A 19462-nucleotide genomic window follows, 5' to 3' on the forward strand; every position below is an offset into this window, starting at 1 on the left:
ACGCTGCCGTTAGTGTGAGTAGCCTATTGAGGGTCCGAGTAGGCCGTAGGCGAAGGAGTAGAGAGTTAGTTTATAGGGGGCAGAGGAGCTTAACTAGCTCACCCCGAAGAAGCAGTTACCGGACACTGGGTCCGAAGCTTACCGGGATCTCCACGACCCAGTAAGATAAACCGGAATCCCTGGAGAACTACAAGTCCCAGGATCGCTAAAGTGCTGATACGTACCAGAGCCAGGAGACACATAGGCCCCGTAGGTCGGCAGCGTGCACTCCAAGAGAAGTCCCTACCACAAGGTCAGCCAGCGCAGGACAGAGACAAAGTTAGGCCTAGCTCCAGGCAGGTCAGAAACTTACTACGCAGAGTCAAGAAGCAGGAGGCCCAAAACCTGCTCATTGGGGAGGATCCGGACATACACCCTTCACCCTACAGTGCTCCGGGGAGTGCCTGAAATTCCACCAGTAAAAGGTACTGAAGTGACTATTGTATCCGTCCCTGTTCTTGCTCTGGCCCGGCAGAGTCTCTTTGTCCTGCACCCCCGTCCGTACCCTACCCTGAGGCCTAGCTCCACCTGTGGGGAGCCATACCATCTAGCTGCCTTATCACTGGCCTCAGTGGACTGCGCAGCGCTGGTGAATATCATCAGAAATCATAGGTGGTGTCACGAACTTTTATAAACTTAACATCTATCAACGCCTTTTTAAAGAGAGACCCCAGAGTACGGGCCCGGGAACCGACCACCGCGACCTCCTTAAGGCTAAAGGCCCGGGTAACCGAGTCATCTCCCATCCCCTGGGCTAGTCACATGTAGAGTGTGAAAGGTATTGTTGGTGTAGTGTGCATGGTGTGTGGCAGTGTTGTGAGGAATGTAGATTGTAAGATGGGTGATGGAGGGCATGGTGTATAGTGTTGGGAAGTTCTGCCCAGGAACATACAGCAGGGTAAGTGAGAGTTAAGAATTGGGACTAGCTCACAGTGGGAGGGACTAGTGCCATGGAAAACATACGCGCGTTTCGGCAGGCCTTCGTCAGGGGGCCTGCTGAAACGCGCGTAGGGGTGACACCAATTTTCCCCCCCGTCCTCCCCCTCTCACTGGTTTCCCCTTGGACATATCATCGGTACTTGTCATTATTAATCAGGTACTTGGGAATTGCCCCCTTTTTTGATGATGATACTTTTTGATATATGAATTTTTGATGTTAGTACTATACATCTTTAATTATTAACTATATGGGGTTATTGAGGGGACTCTTGGTGTCTTTTTCCTTTCTTTTATTCACACATGTGGCACTTTGTGCCTTTAAGCTCTATGGTATTATGTAACTTTATTATATGTGTATTTAATAAAAATATTTTTTTCTATGTTTATCCAGGGTTCTGTTGTCGCTTAGTTTTTTTCTAACTTTTTTATGTTCTATTGCGATGCCCTAGTTAGTTCCACTCATATGTCTGCATACTAGCATTTTGAGATTGACACTATAATGCGGGCGTTTCTGTGGTATATCTTTTCTGCAATAGTATACTGCCAAATTTTTGACAGCTGCTTGCATTTGAAATGTGGCCTTTTAGGCTCGTGGAGGTGGAAGCTTTTCATAACCTCATGCCGGCTGCGGCCGGGTGTCTATACTCGGTCCCCAGCCGCCACTGTTTCTCCCGGTGTCGTCTCCGCCTTCCACAAGCACGGGTCCCACAACATTACCCCTGCCCTCCCCAGTGCACTTTCTGGGAAGGACCGCCTAACCACAAACACGTGGACAGGTGAATGTGGCCAGGGACGGTATGGAGCCAGTCCACAGCTTTTTTTGCTGAGAGTTGTATTTAGCTCGGTGAAAGGACTGGCATAGAGGGAAACCGTATCTACCCTGGGTGTCATTTCTCCCAGGAAGTCCTCTAATGCAGCTTGTTGCAGAAATAATGGCAGCCCGTCCAACATCAACTCGCACTTGTCGGTGGTGCTTTGACACACACACAAATTCTTTGCGCATTTAATTTCATGAATACAGAGTTGGACAATGGCCTGATCTGCAATGCGGTTTAAGAAATAACATATATAAGCATGTCCGATCCACATTAAAAAAGCAGCCATAGAGTGTCCGGGAACCTTCCCCCACACTTTTCTTAGCCAGGGCTGCTTCTTGGCATGGTTGGACGGGCCCACCAGAGAACCAGAGACTCCTCCGGTGGGCCCTGGCTTCTCCTTCAGGAGAGTTCAAAGTGCCGAGGTGAGGTCATGATGATGATAGAGGCCACCATCTGCTTAGTTTTCTGTTACTTGGAATGCAAGCGCAAGTATGCAGCCAGCCACCCACCCATCCACAGGCCGCAACACTAAACTGCCAGATTTCTGGGCAGCTGCTTGCACTTGAAATGTGGCCTTTTAGGCTCGTGGAGGCGGAGGCTGTCCACAATTTTATGGCGGCGGCGACCGGGTATCCATACTCGGTCCCAAGCCGCCATTATTTTTCCCGGTATCGTCTCCGCCTTCCACAAGCACGGGTCCCACAACATTACCCCTGCCCTCCCCAGTGCACTTACTGGGAAGGACCACCTACCCACAAACACATGGACAGGTGAATGTGGCCAGGGACGGTACAGAGCCAGTCCACAGCTTTTTTTGCTGAGAGTTGTATTTAGCTCGGTGAAAGGACTGGCATAGAGGGAAACCGTATCTACTCTGGGTGTCATTTCTTCGTCACCAGGTTCCACCCATTGTCACACACGACCATGCCTGGCTGTATGTTCAGTGGTGAGAGCCACAGATCAGGCTGCTGTGTTACAGCTTTCAACAACTCTGCAGCTCTGGGCGGTTTGTCAATTAAGCATTAAGCATGTTATCTTCAGCACAGCCTGTTGCCGCTTGGCCAAGGCAGTGCTGCAGTGCTGTCAGCTTGTGACTGATGTGGTCATTTTGGAGATGGAGGAGGAGGTGCAGGAGCTGAACAATGTGATTACGTTGAGGTTATATTGGTGACGCTGTTTTTTATACTAAAGGAAGATCCTATTGTTTTGGTTTTTTTACGTTATTTTTTAAGACAAATGCATTCACTGGGAAATGTCATTTTAACATTTTACAACCTTATCTGCAATGTGGTGTTTGACACATCATCAGACACATCCTGTTTTATTTATGATGGAGGGACTCTGAAAGTCATAAAGCCTATTTATATAGGGCCACCAGACGGCCCTTACTATTCTTGAAAGGCCAGCAGTCGGCCCTCGCTATTGTTAGAGAGCCATCAGCCGGCTATGCTTTGTTGTTCCGATTATTAACAAGTGGGTCTCCTATACTGTTATTGCGTATCCAGTGAATGCAAGGGCTGCAAAAAACTTGGACGCAATTCAATACCCCTTTGAAGAGACATAGAGGAGGGTCTCAGTAAAAAAAATGTTCCCATTATAAAGGAGTGGGTCTCCTATAGTGGTAATGCCCATGCTGTGACTGCAAGGGCTGCCAAAATTTGGGAAAAACCCCACTAAGAATTTAAAGACACATAGAGCAGGGCCACAGTAACGACAAATTCCTATTAGAAAGGAGAGAGTCTGCTATAAAGTTATACGGTATGCAGTGAGTCCAACGGCTGACGAATTTAAGGAAAAACCCCACTAAGAATTTAAATACGCATAGAGCAGGGCCACAATAACAAGTACAACATGTTCCCATTAGAAAGGAGAGGGTCTGCAATACAGTTATAGGGTATGCAGTGAGTCCAACGGCTGACCAATTTTAGGAAAAACCCCACTAACAATTTAAAGACACATAGATCAGGGCCACAGTAACGACAAATTCCCATTAGAAAGGAGAGAGTCTGCTATACAGTTATATAGGTATGCAGTGAGTCCAACGGCTGACCAATTTTAGGAAAAACCCCACTATGAATTTAAAGACACATAGAGCAGGGCCACAGTAACAAGGTACGACATGTTTCCAATTGAAAGGAGAGGGTCTGCTATACAGTTATAGGGTATGCAGTGAGTCCAAAAGGTGACCAATTTTAGTAAAAACCCCACTAAGAATTAAAAGACACATAGAGCAGGGCCACAGTAACAAGAACGACATGTTCCCAATTGAAAGGAGAGGGTCTGCTATACAGTTATAGGGTATGCAGTGAGTCCAACAGCTGACCAATTTTAGTAAAAACCCCACTACGAATTTAAAGACACATAGAGCAAGGCCACAGTAACAAGTACGACATGTTCCCATTAGAAAGGAGAGGGTCTGCTATACAGTTATAGGGTATGCAGTGAGTCCAAAGGCTGACCAATTTTAGGAAAAACCCCACTAAGAATTTAAAGACACATAGAGCAGGGCCACAGTAACAAGGTACGACAAATTCCCATTAGAAAGGAGAGAGTCTGCTATACAGTTATACGGTATGCAGTGAGTCCAACAGCAGACCAATTTTAGGAAAAACCCCACTAACAATTTAAAGAGACATAGAGCAGGGCCACAGTAACGACAAGTTCCCATTAGAAAGGAGAGAGTCTCCCATAGTGTTGGCCTATGCAGTGAATGCAAAGGCTGCCAAAAATTGGGAGGCACTTCAATGCCCCTTGGAAGAGACGTGGAGGAGGGCCTCATAAAAAAATGTTCCCATTAGAAAGGAGCGGGCCTCCTATACTTGTAATACCCATGCACAAGTGTATGGGCGGACAAACATTTACCCCTGGGGGGTATACATGAACATACTGTATAAAAAATTTTTTTTACGGGCATCATAAACACCCTTTAAAAAAATTATGTGGGTGTTGCATCACGGACCACGGTCACCCTGGTGATATGGTGGTGGAGGATGAGGAGAAGGCGGAGGACAAGAGAAAATAGTCAAAATCAGGAAGCGTATACCCATGTGTGGGTGTGAAAAGGTGCATGGGAATACACCTCCCAAGAAAAGACACTGGATTTGAGTTTATGTTACGCTGCTATCATTCGGTGGTGTTGAGAAGTCTGGCCCAATCCAGCCCTTGTTCATTTTTATAAGAGTCAGCCTGTCAGCATTTTCAGTTGACAGGCGGATGCGCTTATCAGTTATAATTCCACCAGCGGCACTAAAAACCCGCTCTGATAAAACGCTGGCGGCAGGGCAGGCCAGGACCTCCAAGGCATAGACAGCCAGTTCAGTCCACGTATCCAGCTTGGATACCAAATAATTATAAGGCACAGAGGAATCACGGAGGACGTTGGTACGGTCGGCAACGTACTCCCTCAGCAACTTCCAAAACTTTGCACTCCTTTTGAGAGTACCCTGCGCCTCAGGGCCTGTGCGATGGGAGGGTCTGAGAAAACTCTCCCAGAACTTTGACAGTGTTCCCCTGCCTCTGCTGGATTGAAGTTGTGTCTCTCTCGCCTTGACTCCTTGGTTGTCCAACGAAGTGTGCCCTCTGCCGCCAGTATTTTCAGATGGGAATTTTTTTAATAGTTCCGCAACAAGGGCCTTCTGCTATTGCCCCATTTTTGTAGACCTGTCCGCCTCAGGAATAAAAGATATAAAGTTCTCCTTGTAGCGTGGGTCTAGAAGTGTCACCAACCAGTAATGACTGTCACCCAAAATTTTGAGAACGCGAGGGTCATGGGAAAGGCAGAGTAACATAAACTCAGCCATGCGTGCCAGACTACTAACATGCAAGACTTCCGTGTCCTAACGAAGAGGATGACTGACCATGCTCTCCTCCTCCTCTCTGTCCTCTGGCCATCCACGCTGAACAGACGGTATGACAGCTGTGCAGGTAGTACCGTCTATAGTGCATGAAACTAGCTCCTATCGTTCCTCCTCTTCCTCATTGTCATCCAATCCACGTTGGGATGAGATAAGGCTTGGCTGTGTGTAATCACCCTGTATGGTTCCTTGCTCCATCTCATCGTGCTCCGCCTGCAATGCATCCTCTTTGATTGTGAGCAGAAGGCGTTTCAGAAGACAGAGAAGCGGGATGGTGACTCTAAATATGGCGTCATCGCCGCTCACCATCTTGGTGGAGTCCTCAAAGTTTTGGAGGATGGTACATATGTCTGACATCCATGTCCACTCCTGAGGTCTTATGTGTGGAGTCTGAACTGAATACCGACGGCCTTGTTGATGCTGGTACTCAACAACTGCCCTCTTCTGCTCACAAATCCTTCCCAACATCTGCAGTGTAGAGTTCCAACGCGTGGGGACATCACACAACAGTCTGTGAGCCGGAAGCTGCAAACGCTGCTGAAACACGGCAAAGGCGGCGGAAGCTGTAGCTAACTTTCTAAAATGGGCACACAGGCGGCATACTTTAACAAGTCGATCCGGCAGCTCCGGGTGGGATTTGAGAAACCGCTGAACCACGAGTTTAAGCACATGGGCCAGGCATGGTACGTGTGTGAGCTTGCTTCGCCTCAGAGCCGCCACCATGTTCCGGCCATTGTCACACACGACCATGCCTGGCTGTAGGTTCAGCGGTGTGAGCCACAGATCTGCCTGCTCTTTCAGAGCTGTCCACAACTCTTCAGCATTGTGCGGTTTGTCACCTAAGCATATTAGCTTCCGCACAGCCTGTTGCCGCTTGGCCGAGGCCCAGGCAGTGCTGCAGTGCTTCCAGCTTGTGACTGATGTGGTCATTTCAGAGATGGAGGCTGAAGAGGAGGAAGAGGCCGAGGAGGATGAGGTGCAGGAGCTGTAGACCGTGGGGGCAACTCTGATTGACCTAGGGCCCGCAATCCTTGGCGTCGGGAGGACGTGTTCCGTCCCAAGGTCCGACTGGGTCCCGGCTTCCACTATGTTAACCCAGTGTGCCGTCAGCGAGATGTACTGTCCCAGCCCACAAGCACTTGTCCACGTGTCTGTGGTTAGGTGGGCTTTCCCGGTAACTGTGTTGTTGAGGGCACGGCTAATGTTTTGGGACACGTGCTTATGTAATGCGGGGACGGCACACCGGGAGAAATAGTGGCGGCTGGGGACCGGGTACCGAGGGATGGCCGCCGCCATCAGGTTGCGGAATGCTTCCATCTCCACAAGCCTAAAAGGCAACATTTTGAGTGCAAGCAGTCGTGAAATGTGAGAATTTAGTAGTGTGGCCTGTGGGGCTTTGGCTGCATATATTTTCGCTTGCGTTCCAAGGACTGGGGTATGGACAACTGAAGGCTGCTCTGGGACAAGGACATGGAAGTGCTTCCTGATGCTGCTACTTGAGAGTGCGCAACGACAGGTGCAGGGCAGGAGGCATCTTCGCATGCAGCATGGACAGGGGATTGGCTTGCATGCACAACAGCGGAAGAAGCAATGGTGCCACCTGCAGACACTATTGCTGGACCCTGGGGTTCGGCCCACAAAGTTGGGTGCTTTGCTGCCATGTGCCTGATCATGCTGGTGGTGGTCAGGCTGGTCGTTTTGCCACCCCTGCTGATGCTGGCCTGGCAGGTGGTGCAAATGGCCTTTTTGGGGTTATCGGCAGAGTCTTTAAAAAACAACCAGACTCGGTAGACCTAACACCACACTGCTTCTTCCTGCCTGTTGGGGTGCTCGGCCTCCCTCCCCCTGTGTGCTGCTGTCCTCGCTCTGCATGTCCTCCTGCCAGGTTGGGTCAGTTACTATATCATCCACCACCTCGTCTTCCACTTCCGCACCCTGGTCCTCCTCCTGACCTTCTGGCAATTGTGTCTCATCATCGTCCACCTCTTGTGACACTTTCCCACCGTCGCCTTCATGTGACCGTGGCTGCTCAAATATTTGGGCATTGCTACACGCGATCTCCTTTTGCCCCACTTCAAGTGGACCGGGCGAGAAGCCCGAATCTATAAATGGAAAAGTGAAGAGCTCTTCACAGTGTCCAAGCATGGGATCAGTTGTGTCCGGGCACTCGGCATGGTGGGAGGAAGGAGGATCAGGGTGAGGAATATGCAGTCCAGACTCACGGCTACTGAGACTTGACCATATGGAAGACAGGGTGGTGGTGGTGGTGGCTAAGTGACTGGAAGCATTATCCGCTATCCAACCAACAACCTTTTGACACTGCTCTGGGTTCAATAGTGGTGTGCTGCAGTCCCCTAGAAATTGGGACAGGAAGGTCAGGCGAGAAGATGTGGGTGTTTGTTGTAGCACAATTTCAGCTTGCCCACGGCCTTGTCCTAGGCCTCTGCATGCACCATCACCATCACGTCCAGTTCCCCGTCCCTTGCCACGTGCCTTGCCCATTTTAAATGGAGGACAGTATCTTCCACACTCACTACAAATGACTGAGTTTGGAGCGAACTTATATGTGATCCATGTGACGGAGAAAACAGAGTTTTAAATACCTGGCCTGTAGGTAAGTAGTTTGAACAGCAAACTGGTGTGAATTGCTTCACTGACACACTAAAGGAAATTTTTAATGGAGGCCAGAAATGGCAGTATTTTCTGACAACGTATATGTGATCCGTGTGACGGAGAAAACACATTTTTGAAATAGCTGGATTTTGAGCGCTGTAATATGGAAAGGACCTGGCTGTATTCTGCAGTGCCAACAAGCAAATGGCGCAGAAAAACGGTGTTCTCTGGATTGCTTTTTAAGCAAACAATGAGGATTAAGATCCAAAGAAAAGTATTCCTGGCCCCTGAGACCTGGGCCTTTGTATAGAAATATCTAACAGCAGCAGAAGGCAGAACTGGAATGGAGCCTCTTGTGCTATATGCACTTCAGTCTGCTATATACCCTGCCTGCCTATATACACTGCCTGCCTGATATCTCTGCAGATGGATTAGTTAGTCCTCAAAAGGACTACCAGCAGTGCCGAGCTTGCTCAGGAATGGCAGCAGGCTGGTGTGAGTGCTTCTGCACGCACTGTGAGGCGGAGACTCTTTGAGCAAGGGCTGGTTTCAAGGAGGGCAGCAAGGAAGCCACTTCTCTCCAGAAAAAACATCAGGGACCGACTGATATTCTGCAAAAGGTACAGGGAGTGGACTGCTGAGGACTGGGGCAAAGTCATTTTCTCTGATGAATCCCCTTTTCGATTGTTTGGGACATCTGGAAAACAGCTTATTCGGAGAAGAAGAGGTGAGCGCTACCACCAGTCTTGTCTCATGCCAACTGTAAAGCATCCTGAAACCATTCATGTGTGGGGTTGCTTCTCAGCCAAGGGAATCGGCTCACTCACAGTCTTGCTAAAAACACAGCCATGAATAAAGAATGGTACCAGAATGTCCTCCAAGAGCAACTTCTCCCAACCGTCCAAGAGCAGTTTGGCGCCCAACAATGCCTTTTCCAGCATGATGGAGCACCTTGCATAAAGCAAAGGTGATAACTAAATGGCTCATGGAACAAAACATAGAGATTTTGGGTCCATGGCCTGGAAACTCCCCAGATCTTAATCCCATTGAGAACTTGTGGTCAATCATCAAGAGACGGGTGGACAAACAAAAACCAACAAATTCTGGCAAAATGCAAGCATTGATTATGCAAGAATGGACTGCTATCAGTCAGGATTTGGTCCAAAAGTTGATTGAGAGCATGCCAGGGAGAATTACAGAGGTCTTGAAGAAGAAGGGGCAACACTGCAAATATTGACTTGCTGCATTAACTCATTCTAACTGTCAATATAACCTATTGGTACTCATAATATGATTGCAATTATATTTCTGTATGTGATATAAACATCAGACAAACACTAATAAAAACCAGAGGCCAGCAGATCATGTGAAAATATCATTTTGGTGTCATTCTCAAAACTTTTGGCCATGACTGTAGACCTGATGACACTGTGCGGCCAGCCAATCACTGTAATGCCACAACCAACATGGCTACGGCATTACAGTGAGTGGCAGGCAATCCCTGCATGTTGATTGGCTCTGTAAAGAGCGCCAAATATGCAGGGAGGGGACCCGAGCTCCCGCCGAGCAACCCCGGAAATACTCGGCAAGCGCCGAGCATCTCGAGCAGTGGGATGCTCGAGCGAGCACCGAGCAGTAGCGAGCATGCTCGCTCATCACTATTCCTAGCATAATAGTTGTGCCATGAAATCAAAAATAGTTTTTCATCTATGTCATTTATCACAAGATTGGGAACTCTATTCAATCAATTGTAGCAGAGTTCCAAAAATTGCAGAAATCTTTCAGAACTTCTATACAAATGAATGATGAGAGCTGCACAAGCTCGGACGGCTCTGCGCTCCCAGCAGGATGCAATATGGGCGCAGTTCTGAAGACTGATACCGGTCTCATTGGGGGAACCTGAATCTATCAGACATGTTTTGTGGATATGTAGTAAATGAGTCAAGTTGGAGAAACCTTGTAACTGTATTCTCACCTGAATATATAGAATTTAAGTTCAGCCCATACCCTACCCCAGAAGATACTGAACCCTCTGCAAGATGAAGGAGTGGTTTATATGGGAAATATAGAAGGAATATAGAGTGACATCAAAGATCTGGCAAAATATGCTCTAAACTTTGCTACAAACTGTAACAAATCCCATAACAGCCTCCACAATCTCGTAAGTCAGGATCTGCCATACATTGAAAGGTCCCCCCCCCCATGAATGACGATTAATGTCCTTACACAGTGATCGCCCCTCAATGAACCCTGAAAACTCAATGTCATTAAACTCAAACTCTGCCGCGGCCGATCCATCAACATTACAAAAAGTTATTCTTCTAGAAGTCTAAGTAATCGCCTTGTCTGTTCCCTGGAAGAAAGTATCCATCCTTATTTTCCAGCCTAAAGATCTGGGACTTCTGTGATTTACTGACTGGTTACAGATAGGAAGGTTGCACTGCGCTAATGTCATTCACAATTATAGGATTAAATCTATTTTTAATGTGATGTTTTAAGAAACTAAAATTTAATGAGTATATAATTTAATAACGCAGAAAACAACAAGCAAAAATGTAACACAAATGATGTACCAGCATCTTGTATGGCTTTTACCAAGCCAGATTGATCAATGAATCCAGTCTGGTTCAGATCAATTGTCTTGAATAAATCCTGAAAAACACAAAAAAATATATAACAGTTAAAATATGAGCTTTAAGGGTTTAGGAAAATGCAAATAAAAGAAAATATAATAATGTTCACTACTATAACTAGGTACAAGAATATATGTAACTACTATAAAACTGCCCTCTATGTACAAGAATATAACTACTATAATACTGCCCCCTATGTACAAGAATATAACTACTATAATACTGCTCCTATGTACAAGAATATAACTACTGTAATACTGCTCCTATGTACAAGAATATGACTACTATAATACTGCTCCTATGTATAAGAATATAACTACTATAATACTGCCCCCTATGTATAAGAATATAACTACTATAATACTGCCACCTATGTACAGAAATATAACTACTATAATACTACCCCTATGTACAAGAATATAACTACTATAACACTGCCGCCTATGTACAGAAATATAACTACTATAATACTGCCCTTATGTACAATAATATAACTACTATAATACTGCACCCTATGTACAAGAATATAACTACTATATTACTGCCTCCTATGTACAAGAATATACAGTTATATGAAAAAGTTTGGGCACCCGTATTAATCTTAAGCTTAATGTTTTATAAAAAATGGTGTTTTTGCAACAGCTATTTCAGTTTGATATATGTAATAACTGTTGGACACAGTAATGTTTCTGCCTTGAAATGAGGTTTATTGTACTAACAGAAAATGTGCAATCTGCATTCAAACAAAATTTGACAGGTGCATAAGTATGGGCACCTCACCAGAAAAGTGACATTAATATTTAGTAGATCCTCCTTTTGCAAAAATAACAGCCTCTAGTCGCTTCCTGTAGCTTTTAATGAGTTCCTGGATCTTGGATGAAGGTATTTTTGACCATTCCTCTTTACAAAACAATTCCAGTTCAGTTAAGTTTGTTGGTCGCCAAGCATGGACAGCCCTCTTCAAATGATCCCACAGATGTTCAATGATATTCAGGCCTGGGGACTGGGATGGCCTTTCCAGAACATTGTAATTGTTCCTCTGCATGAATGCCTGAGTAGATTTGGAGCGGTGTTTTGGATCATTGTCTTGCTGAAAGATCCATCCCCTGCGTAACTTCAACTTTGTCACTGATTCTTGAACATTATTGTCAAGAATCTGCTGATACTGAGTGGAATCCATGCGTCCCTCAACTTTAACAAGATTCCCGGTGCCGGCATTGGCCACACAGCCCCAAAGCATGATGGAACCTCCACCAAATTTTACTGTGGGTAGCAAGTGTTTTTCTTGGAATGCTGTGCTTTTTTGCCGCCATGCATAACGCCTTTTTGTATGACCAAACAACTCAATCTTGGTTTCATCAGTCCACAGGACCTTCTTCCAAAAAGAAATTGGCTTCTCCAAATGTGCTTTTGCATACCTCAGCCGACTCTGTTTGTGGGGTGCTTGCAGAAACGGCTTCTTTCGCATCACTCTCCCATACAGCTTCTCCTTGTGCAAAGTGCGTTGTATAGTTGACCGATGTACAGTGACACCATCTGCAGCAAGTTGATTCTGCAGCTCTCTGGAGGTGGTCTGAGGATTGTCCTTGACTGATCTCACCATTCTTCTTCTCTACCTTTCTGATGTTTTTCTTGGCCTGCCACTTCTGGCCTTAACAAGAACTGTCCCTGTGTTCTTCCATTTCCTTACTATGTGGAAACTGACAGGTTAAATCTCTGAGACAGCTTTTTGTATCCTTCCCCTGAACAACTATGTTGAATAATCTTTGTTTTCAGATCATCTGACAGTTGTTTTGAGGAGCCCATGATGCCACTCTTCAGAGGAGATTCAAACAGGAGAACAACTTGCAAGTGGCCACTTTAAGTAGCTTTTCTCATGATTGCATACACCTGGCTATGAAGTTCAAAGCTCAATGAGGTTACAAAACCAAAAAAAGTGCTTTAGTAAGTCAGTAAAAAGTAGGTAGGAGTATTTAAAACAAGAAAATGATAAGGGTGCCCATACTTATGCACCTGTCAAATTTTGTTTGAATGCAGATTGCACATTTTCTGTTAGTACAATAAACCTCATTTCAAGGCAGAAACATTACTGTGTCCAACAGTTATTACATATATCAAACTGAAATAGCTGTTGCAAAAACACCAATTTTTATAAAACATTAAGCTTAAGATTAATAGGGGTGCCCAAACTTTTTCATATAACTGTAACTACTATAATACTGCCACCTATGTACAAGAATATAACTACTATAATACTGCCCCCTATGTGCAAGAATATAACTACTATAATACTGCCTCCCATCTACAAGAATATAACTACTATAATGCTGCCCCCATGTACAAGAATATAACTACTATAATACTGCCCCCTATGTACAAAAATATAACTACTATAATACTGCCTCCTATGTACAAGAATATAAGTACTATAATACTGCCTCCTATGTACAAGAATATAACTACTATAATACTGCCACCTATGTACAAGAATATAACTACTATAATACTGCCACCTATGTACAAGAATATAACTACTATAATACTGCCCCTATGTACAAGAATATAACTACTATAATACTGCCCCCTATGTACAAGAATATAACTGCTATAATACTGCCCCCTATGTACAAGAATATAACTACTATAATACTGCTCCTATGTACAAGAATATAACTACTATAATACTACCCCTATATACAAGAATATAACTACTATAATACTGCCGCCTATGTACAAGAATATAACTACTATAATACTGCCTCCTATGTACAAGAATATAACTACTATAATACTGCTCCTATGTACAAGAATATAACTACTATAATACTGCTCCCTATGTACAAGAATATAATTTATTTCACCTTAAACATATTCAGCCGTTTCCATAGTCGGCGAAATTCATCGAGACTGAGTTTCCCAGTTCCAGCCAACTGAAGTTTAGTTAAGTTCCACAGTCCTTTTTCCTGGCTTGTGCACTTTGCCTATAGTTTGTGCTGTTCTCATATTTGTGAACAGTGTATTATTTAATATCTAGTGATGAGTGGGCAGTAAACTGCTCGAGTGCTTGGTACTTGAATAAAGCAGATTGGACGCTCGGACTCGAGTGCTGAACTGAACCTAATGTAAGTCAATGAAGGACTCAAACATTTTCCGGGAGAGCGAAGAGGAGAGAGACAGAGCAAAAGCTCACAAAGAGCCAGCTGACAGAGGAGTCCCTGCGCACCCAGCAATGGAATTCCCAGCATCAGTGCAGAGGGGGCTCAGATGATTCAAATGAGCTGCTGTGGGAGGGACTATGACATCCTCTGTGCTGCTGTGGGAGGGACTATGACATCCTCTGTGCTGCTGTGGGAGGGACTATAACATCCTCTGTGCTACTGTGGGAGGGACTATGACATCCTCTGTGCTGCTGTGGGAGGGACTATGACATCCTCTGTGCTGCTGTGGGAGGGACTATGACATCCTCTGTGCTGCTGTGGCAGGGCCTCTCACATCCTCTGTGCTACTGTGGCGGGGTCTCTGACATCCTCTGTGCTGATGTGACAGGGCCTCTCACATCCTCTGTGCTGATGTGGCAGGGTCTCTCACATCCTCTGTGCTGATGTGGCAGGACCTCTCACATTCTCTGTGCTACTGTGCCAGGGTCTCTGACATCCCCTGTGCTGCCGTGGCAGCGCCTCTGGAGGGGGCTGTGTATGTACAGTGCCTTGTGACAGCACTAGAAGCAATGGGATGAAACTAAATGGGAGGAGACACAGATTAGATATTAGAAAAAACTTTTTGACAGGGTGATCAATGAGTGGAACAGGCTGCCACGAGAGGTGGTGAGTTCCCCTTCAATGGACGTCTTCAAACAGAGGCTGGACAGACTGTCTGAGATGATCTAGTGAATCCTGCTTTGAGCAGGGGGTTGGACCAGATGACCCAGGAGGTCCCTTCCAACTCTACCATTCTATGATTCTATGATTCTATTTGGCCCCCTTGAACTTTTCTACCTTTTGCCACATTTCTGGCTTCAAACATAAAGATATAAAATTTAATTTTTTTTGGGAAGAATCAACAACAAGTGGGACACAATCGTGAAGTGGAACGAAATTTATTGGATATTTTAAACTTTTTTAACAAATTGAAAACTTAAAAGTGGGGCGTGCAATATTATTCGGCCCCCTTGAGTTAATACTTTGTAGCGCCACCTTTTGCTGCGATTACAGCTGCAAGTTGATTGGGGTTTGTCTCTATCAGTTTTGCACATCGAGAGGCTGAAATTCTTGCCCATTGTTTCTTGCAAAACAGCTCGAGCTCAGTGAGGTTGGATGGAGGGCGTTTGTGAACAGCAGTTTTCAGCTCTTTCCACAGATTCTCGATTGGATTCAGGTCTGGACTTTGACTTGGCCATTCTAACACCTGGATACATTTATTTTTGAACCATTCCATTGTAGATTTTGCTTTATGTTTGGGATCATTGTCTTGTTGGAAGATAAATCTCAGTCCCAGTCTCAGGTCTTTTGCAGACTCCAACAGGTTTTCCAGAATGGTCCTGTATTTGGCTCCGTCCATCCTCCCATCAATCTTAACCATCTTCCCTGTCCCTGCTGAAGAAAAGCAGGCCCAAACTATGATGCTGCCACCACCATGTTTGACAGTGGGGATGGTGTTTTGAAGGTGATGAGCTGTGTTGCTTTTACGCTAAACATATCATTTTGCATTGTGGCCAAAAAGTTTGATTTTGGTTTCATTTGACCAGAGCACCTTATTCCACGTTTGGTGTGTCTCCCAGGTGGCTTGTGGCAAACTTCAAATGAGACTTTTTATGGATATCTTTGAGAAATGGCTTTCTTCTTGCCACTCTTCCATAAAGGCCAGATTTGTGCAGTGTATGACTGATTGTTGTCCTATGGACAGACTCTCCCACCTCAGCTGTAGATCTTTGCAGTTCATCCAGAGTGATCATGGGCCTTTTGGCTTCATCTCTGACCAGTCTTCTCCTTGTTCGAGATGAAAGTTTAGAGGGACGGCTGGGTCTTGGTAGATTTGCAGTGGTCTGATACTCCTTCCATTTCAATATGATCGCTTGCACAGTGCTCCTTGAGATGTTTAAAACTTGGGAAATCTTTTTGTATCCAAATCCAGCTTTAAACTTTGCCACAACAGTATCTCGGACCTGCCTGGTGTGTTCCTTGGTCGTCATGATGCTCTCTGCACTTCAAACAGAACCCTGGACTATCACAGAGCAGGTGCATTTATACGGAGACTTGATTACACACAGGTGGATTTTATTGATCATTACCAGTCATTTAGGACAACATTGGATCATTCAGAGATCCTCACTGAACTTCTGGAGTGAGTTTGCAGCACTGAAAGTAAAGGGGCCGAATAATATTGCACGCCACACTTTTCAGTTTTTAATTTTTTAAAAAAGTTTAAAACATCCAATAAATTTTGTTCCACTTCACGATTGTGTCCCACTTGCTGTTGATTCTTCCCAAAACAATTAGAATTTTATATCTTTATGTTTGAAGCCAGAAATGTGGCAAAAGGTAGAAAAGTTCAAAGGGGCCAAATACTTTCACAAGGCACTGTATGAGTGGTTGATGTATATGAGACAGAGAGCTCACAAAGCGTCTGGCTGACAGAGAAGTCCCTGCGCACCCAGCAGGGGAATTCCCGGTTTCCATGCGGCGCGCGGCTCAGATGATTCAAATGAGCTTATTACAGGGATCTAAGCACTCGAACACCATGTGATACTCGCCACTGCTTGATCGAGCACCCATATGCTGGGTCGAGTATTGAGCAGTGACGAACACGCTCGCCCATCACTAGTAATATCCATGATATGAATGATATGAAAGTATATTGCACTGATCTTTATGTTGGGAGTCTTCATATACGTGTGTTTGTTTTCATTTTGCTAAGAGAGTGAAAAATAAAACATAAATCTCCACTTTAGTCTTCCTAAAGAGGTTCTGCAGCAGCTGGTGCAATATGCAATATCCAATAGCACACACCAACACAAAGCACACTAGTTGAGGGAGACATGGATGCTCCTTGCCAGTCAGTGTGAACATCTATTAATGGGAAGTTTCCTACTGGTAATAAATGCAAGCAAAGCAAGAAGATCCCATTGTAGTCATGGAAGAAACTGAAGGAGACCACTCCGGATCTTTAAGGATGAACTGCAGAAGAAAATGGTGCAGGAACCAAGCGCAAGAGCATTGTTTACCATCATGGAAGCTGCCTTTGACCCTTCAAATACCTGATACCACCATAGAAACCATTATTAACCTCTTCTCTTTCCTAGATGAACAAAAAACAGCCTTTAACCCCTCCACTATTATGAATTACTAGATGAGTAATCATTAACACCTTCTCTTACCTAGAGTTATAGTGAAATGGGCGCTATCCTCCTTACTACACTTCTTGACCAACCCTGGAAACAGCCACTTACCAGCCACTACTTTAAAATACTTAAGAATCACCCCCTAATCCTTCTGTGACCATAGACTATATTGAAGCAGCCATTCACCTATTCTCTATCCCAAGCTAAGAGAATTATTACTATGGAAAGAAACCGACAGCTTATACCTTCTGCCCGCACAACATCAGGTTCACTGTGTCAGTTTTATTCCTGCATTGCATTGCTGTATAACTCTACACCGAAGATTAGTAGATCCACTATCCAATATGGATCCATGGATCCTGACACATAGGATATAATACCTTTTCCTTCCCTTTTCTCTTGTGATGAAAATTAGCTTTATGTAGTCATGTAGGGCGGCATTATTCATTTCATTGTTATACTATCCTATAGAATGTCAGTCTTGGAGAAAAGTAGCTTCCTTGCTGCCCTTCTTGACCTCAAGTCAGCCTCCAAAAGCCTTTGGCTCACTATGGGTGCAGATGCACTAACACCTGCCTGCTGCCATTCCTGAGCAAGCTCTGCACTAGTGCTGAACCGATCCCATAGCTGAATCCTCTTTAGGAGACATTCCTGGCACTTGCTGGACTTTTTTGTGTGTCCTGAAACCTTCTTCATAGCTATTGAACCTCCCTCTTTGAAGATCTTTATGATCAGATAAATGGTTGATTTAGGGGCAATCTTACAAGCAGCAATGTCCTTGCCTGTAAAGTCCTTTTCATGCAAAGCAATGATAACAGCACGTTTTTCCCTAGAAGGTAACCATGTTTAACAGAAGAAGACAATCATTTCAAGCACAAGCCCCATTTTAAAGCAGACAGTCTGCTCTTAAAATTCAATCATCGTGACAGAGTGATAACAGCTGCCTGCTCCTTGTTAACATTCAATATGGCTTTCTATGGATCTAATGAGAAGATCACTGAAATGATGTAAGCAGGTCATTTTGTGACTGAGCTGAAATGCAATTGACATGGGGTTTTCGTGATTTTCCTGGCAAGATTTTACATCTGATCACTCTTCAAAGCAATACAGAATTAATACAGATTGCCACTAAAAAAAAAGTGAAGCTGCAAAGTTTGTGAAAACTAAAATTGGTGTCTCAAAATGTTTGGGCATGACTAGTGTTGAGCATTCCGATACTGAAATATCGGGTATCGACCGATATTCGCGGTATCGGAGTTCCGATACTGAGTTCCGATACTTTTAGAATATCGAATACTGGAATCAGAAGTTCCCATAATGCCTGCGCTCTGCAGTGTCTCTGAAGGATGACAAGCTGGATGGCTGCGCTCAGCTTACTGTACTTGTCATTTAGTGTTAAAGGATTTATTAAAAAAAATAATAGTGTTTTCATGCACCGTCTCTTTAAAAAAGCCGGCCGGCAATTCAGCATCGGTACCCGACAATTTATAACAGAAAGAATAGAGCATCACACATAGATTAGATACATAGAAACATGTCAGTCACATATATAAGAAGTACAGTGATAGTGTTGATTACTGTACTTGTCATTTAGTGTTAAAATAAAGGATTTATTAAAAAAAAAATTGGCGTGGGGTTCCCCGTAATTTTAGTCTCTAGCGGAGGTTAAGCAGACGGCTGGGGCAGATGTTTGAAGCCTGGGAAGGGGGTAATACCCACGGAGCTTCCCAGGCTACTAATATCAGCCCCCAGCTGAATACCTAGCCTTTACTAGCTATTAAAATGGGGGACCCCAAAAAAAATGACGTGGGGTCCCCCCTATTTTAATAGCTAGCAAAGGCTAGGCAGACAGCTGGGGGCTGATATTAATAACCCAGGAAGGGTGCCATGAATATTGGCCCCCTCCCAGGCTAGAAACTCCAGCCGTCAACGATCTCCTGCAATAAAAGTAAAATAATAAAGCAACCTCATCCTTACCTTTCCATGGTTCCCACGACAGCTTCAGCTCTGCTACACTGACATGACAGGCTGGATCGCAGCCGAAAGCTGCCATCCAGCTTGCCACGCCACAGACAATGAGAAGCGCAGGCATGCTTGCGCTCCTCAGTGTCTCGCTGTGACGGCATCCAGATGAGTCGAGGTGATGTCCAATGAACTCGGCTCACCTCATGCACGTCACTGACAGCGTGGGAAAATTCTCCTGCGCTCAGCGCTTCAGCAGGAGAATTC

At 44.9% G+C, this 19462-nt stretch overlaps 1 protein-coding gene across 7 annotated transcripts in view; it reads right to left on the bottom strand.

Moving 5' to 3' along the window:
* LOC141257345 (calpain-13-like) overlaps positions 1-19462 on the bottom strand; it is a 326649-nt gene that overhangs the window by 19293 nt on the left and 287894 nt on the right. For all 7 annotated transcript variants that reach the window (XM_073671805.1, XM_073671804.1, XM_073671809.1 and 4 more), the window contains 2 exons: positions 13758-13826; positions 10837-10915 (listed from right to left, as the gene is read on the bottom strand). In XM_073671805.1, the coding sequence (XP_073527906.1) occupies positions 10837-10915; positions 13758-13826 (148 nt within the window). The remainder of the gene's footprint in view (positions 1-10836; positions 10916-13757; positions 13827-19462) is intronic.

The sequence above is a fragment of the Phyllobates terribilis genome, unplaced genomic scaffold, assembly GCF_046119375.1.
Source record: "Phyllobates terribilis strain yellow unplaced genomic scaffold, ASM4611937v1 Scaffold_3__8_contigs__length_932513732, whole genome shotgun sequence".
NCBI lineage: Eukaryota > Metazoa > Chordata > Amphibia > Anura > Dendrobatidae > Phyllobates > Phyllobates terribilis.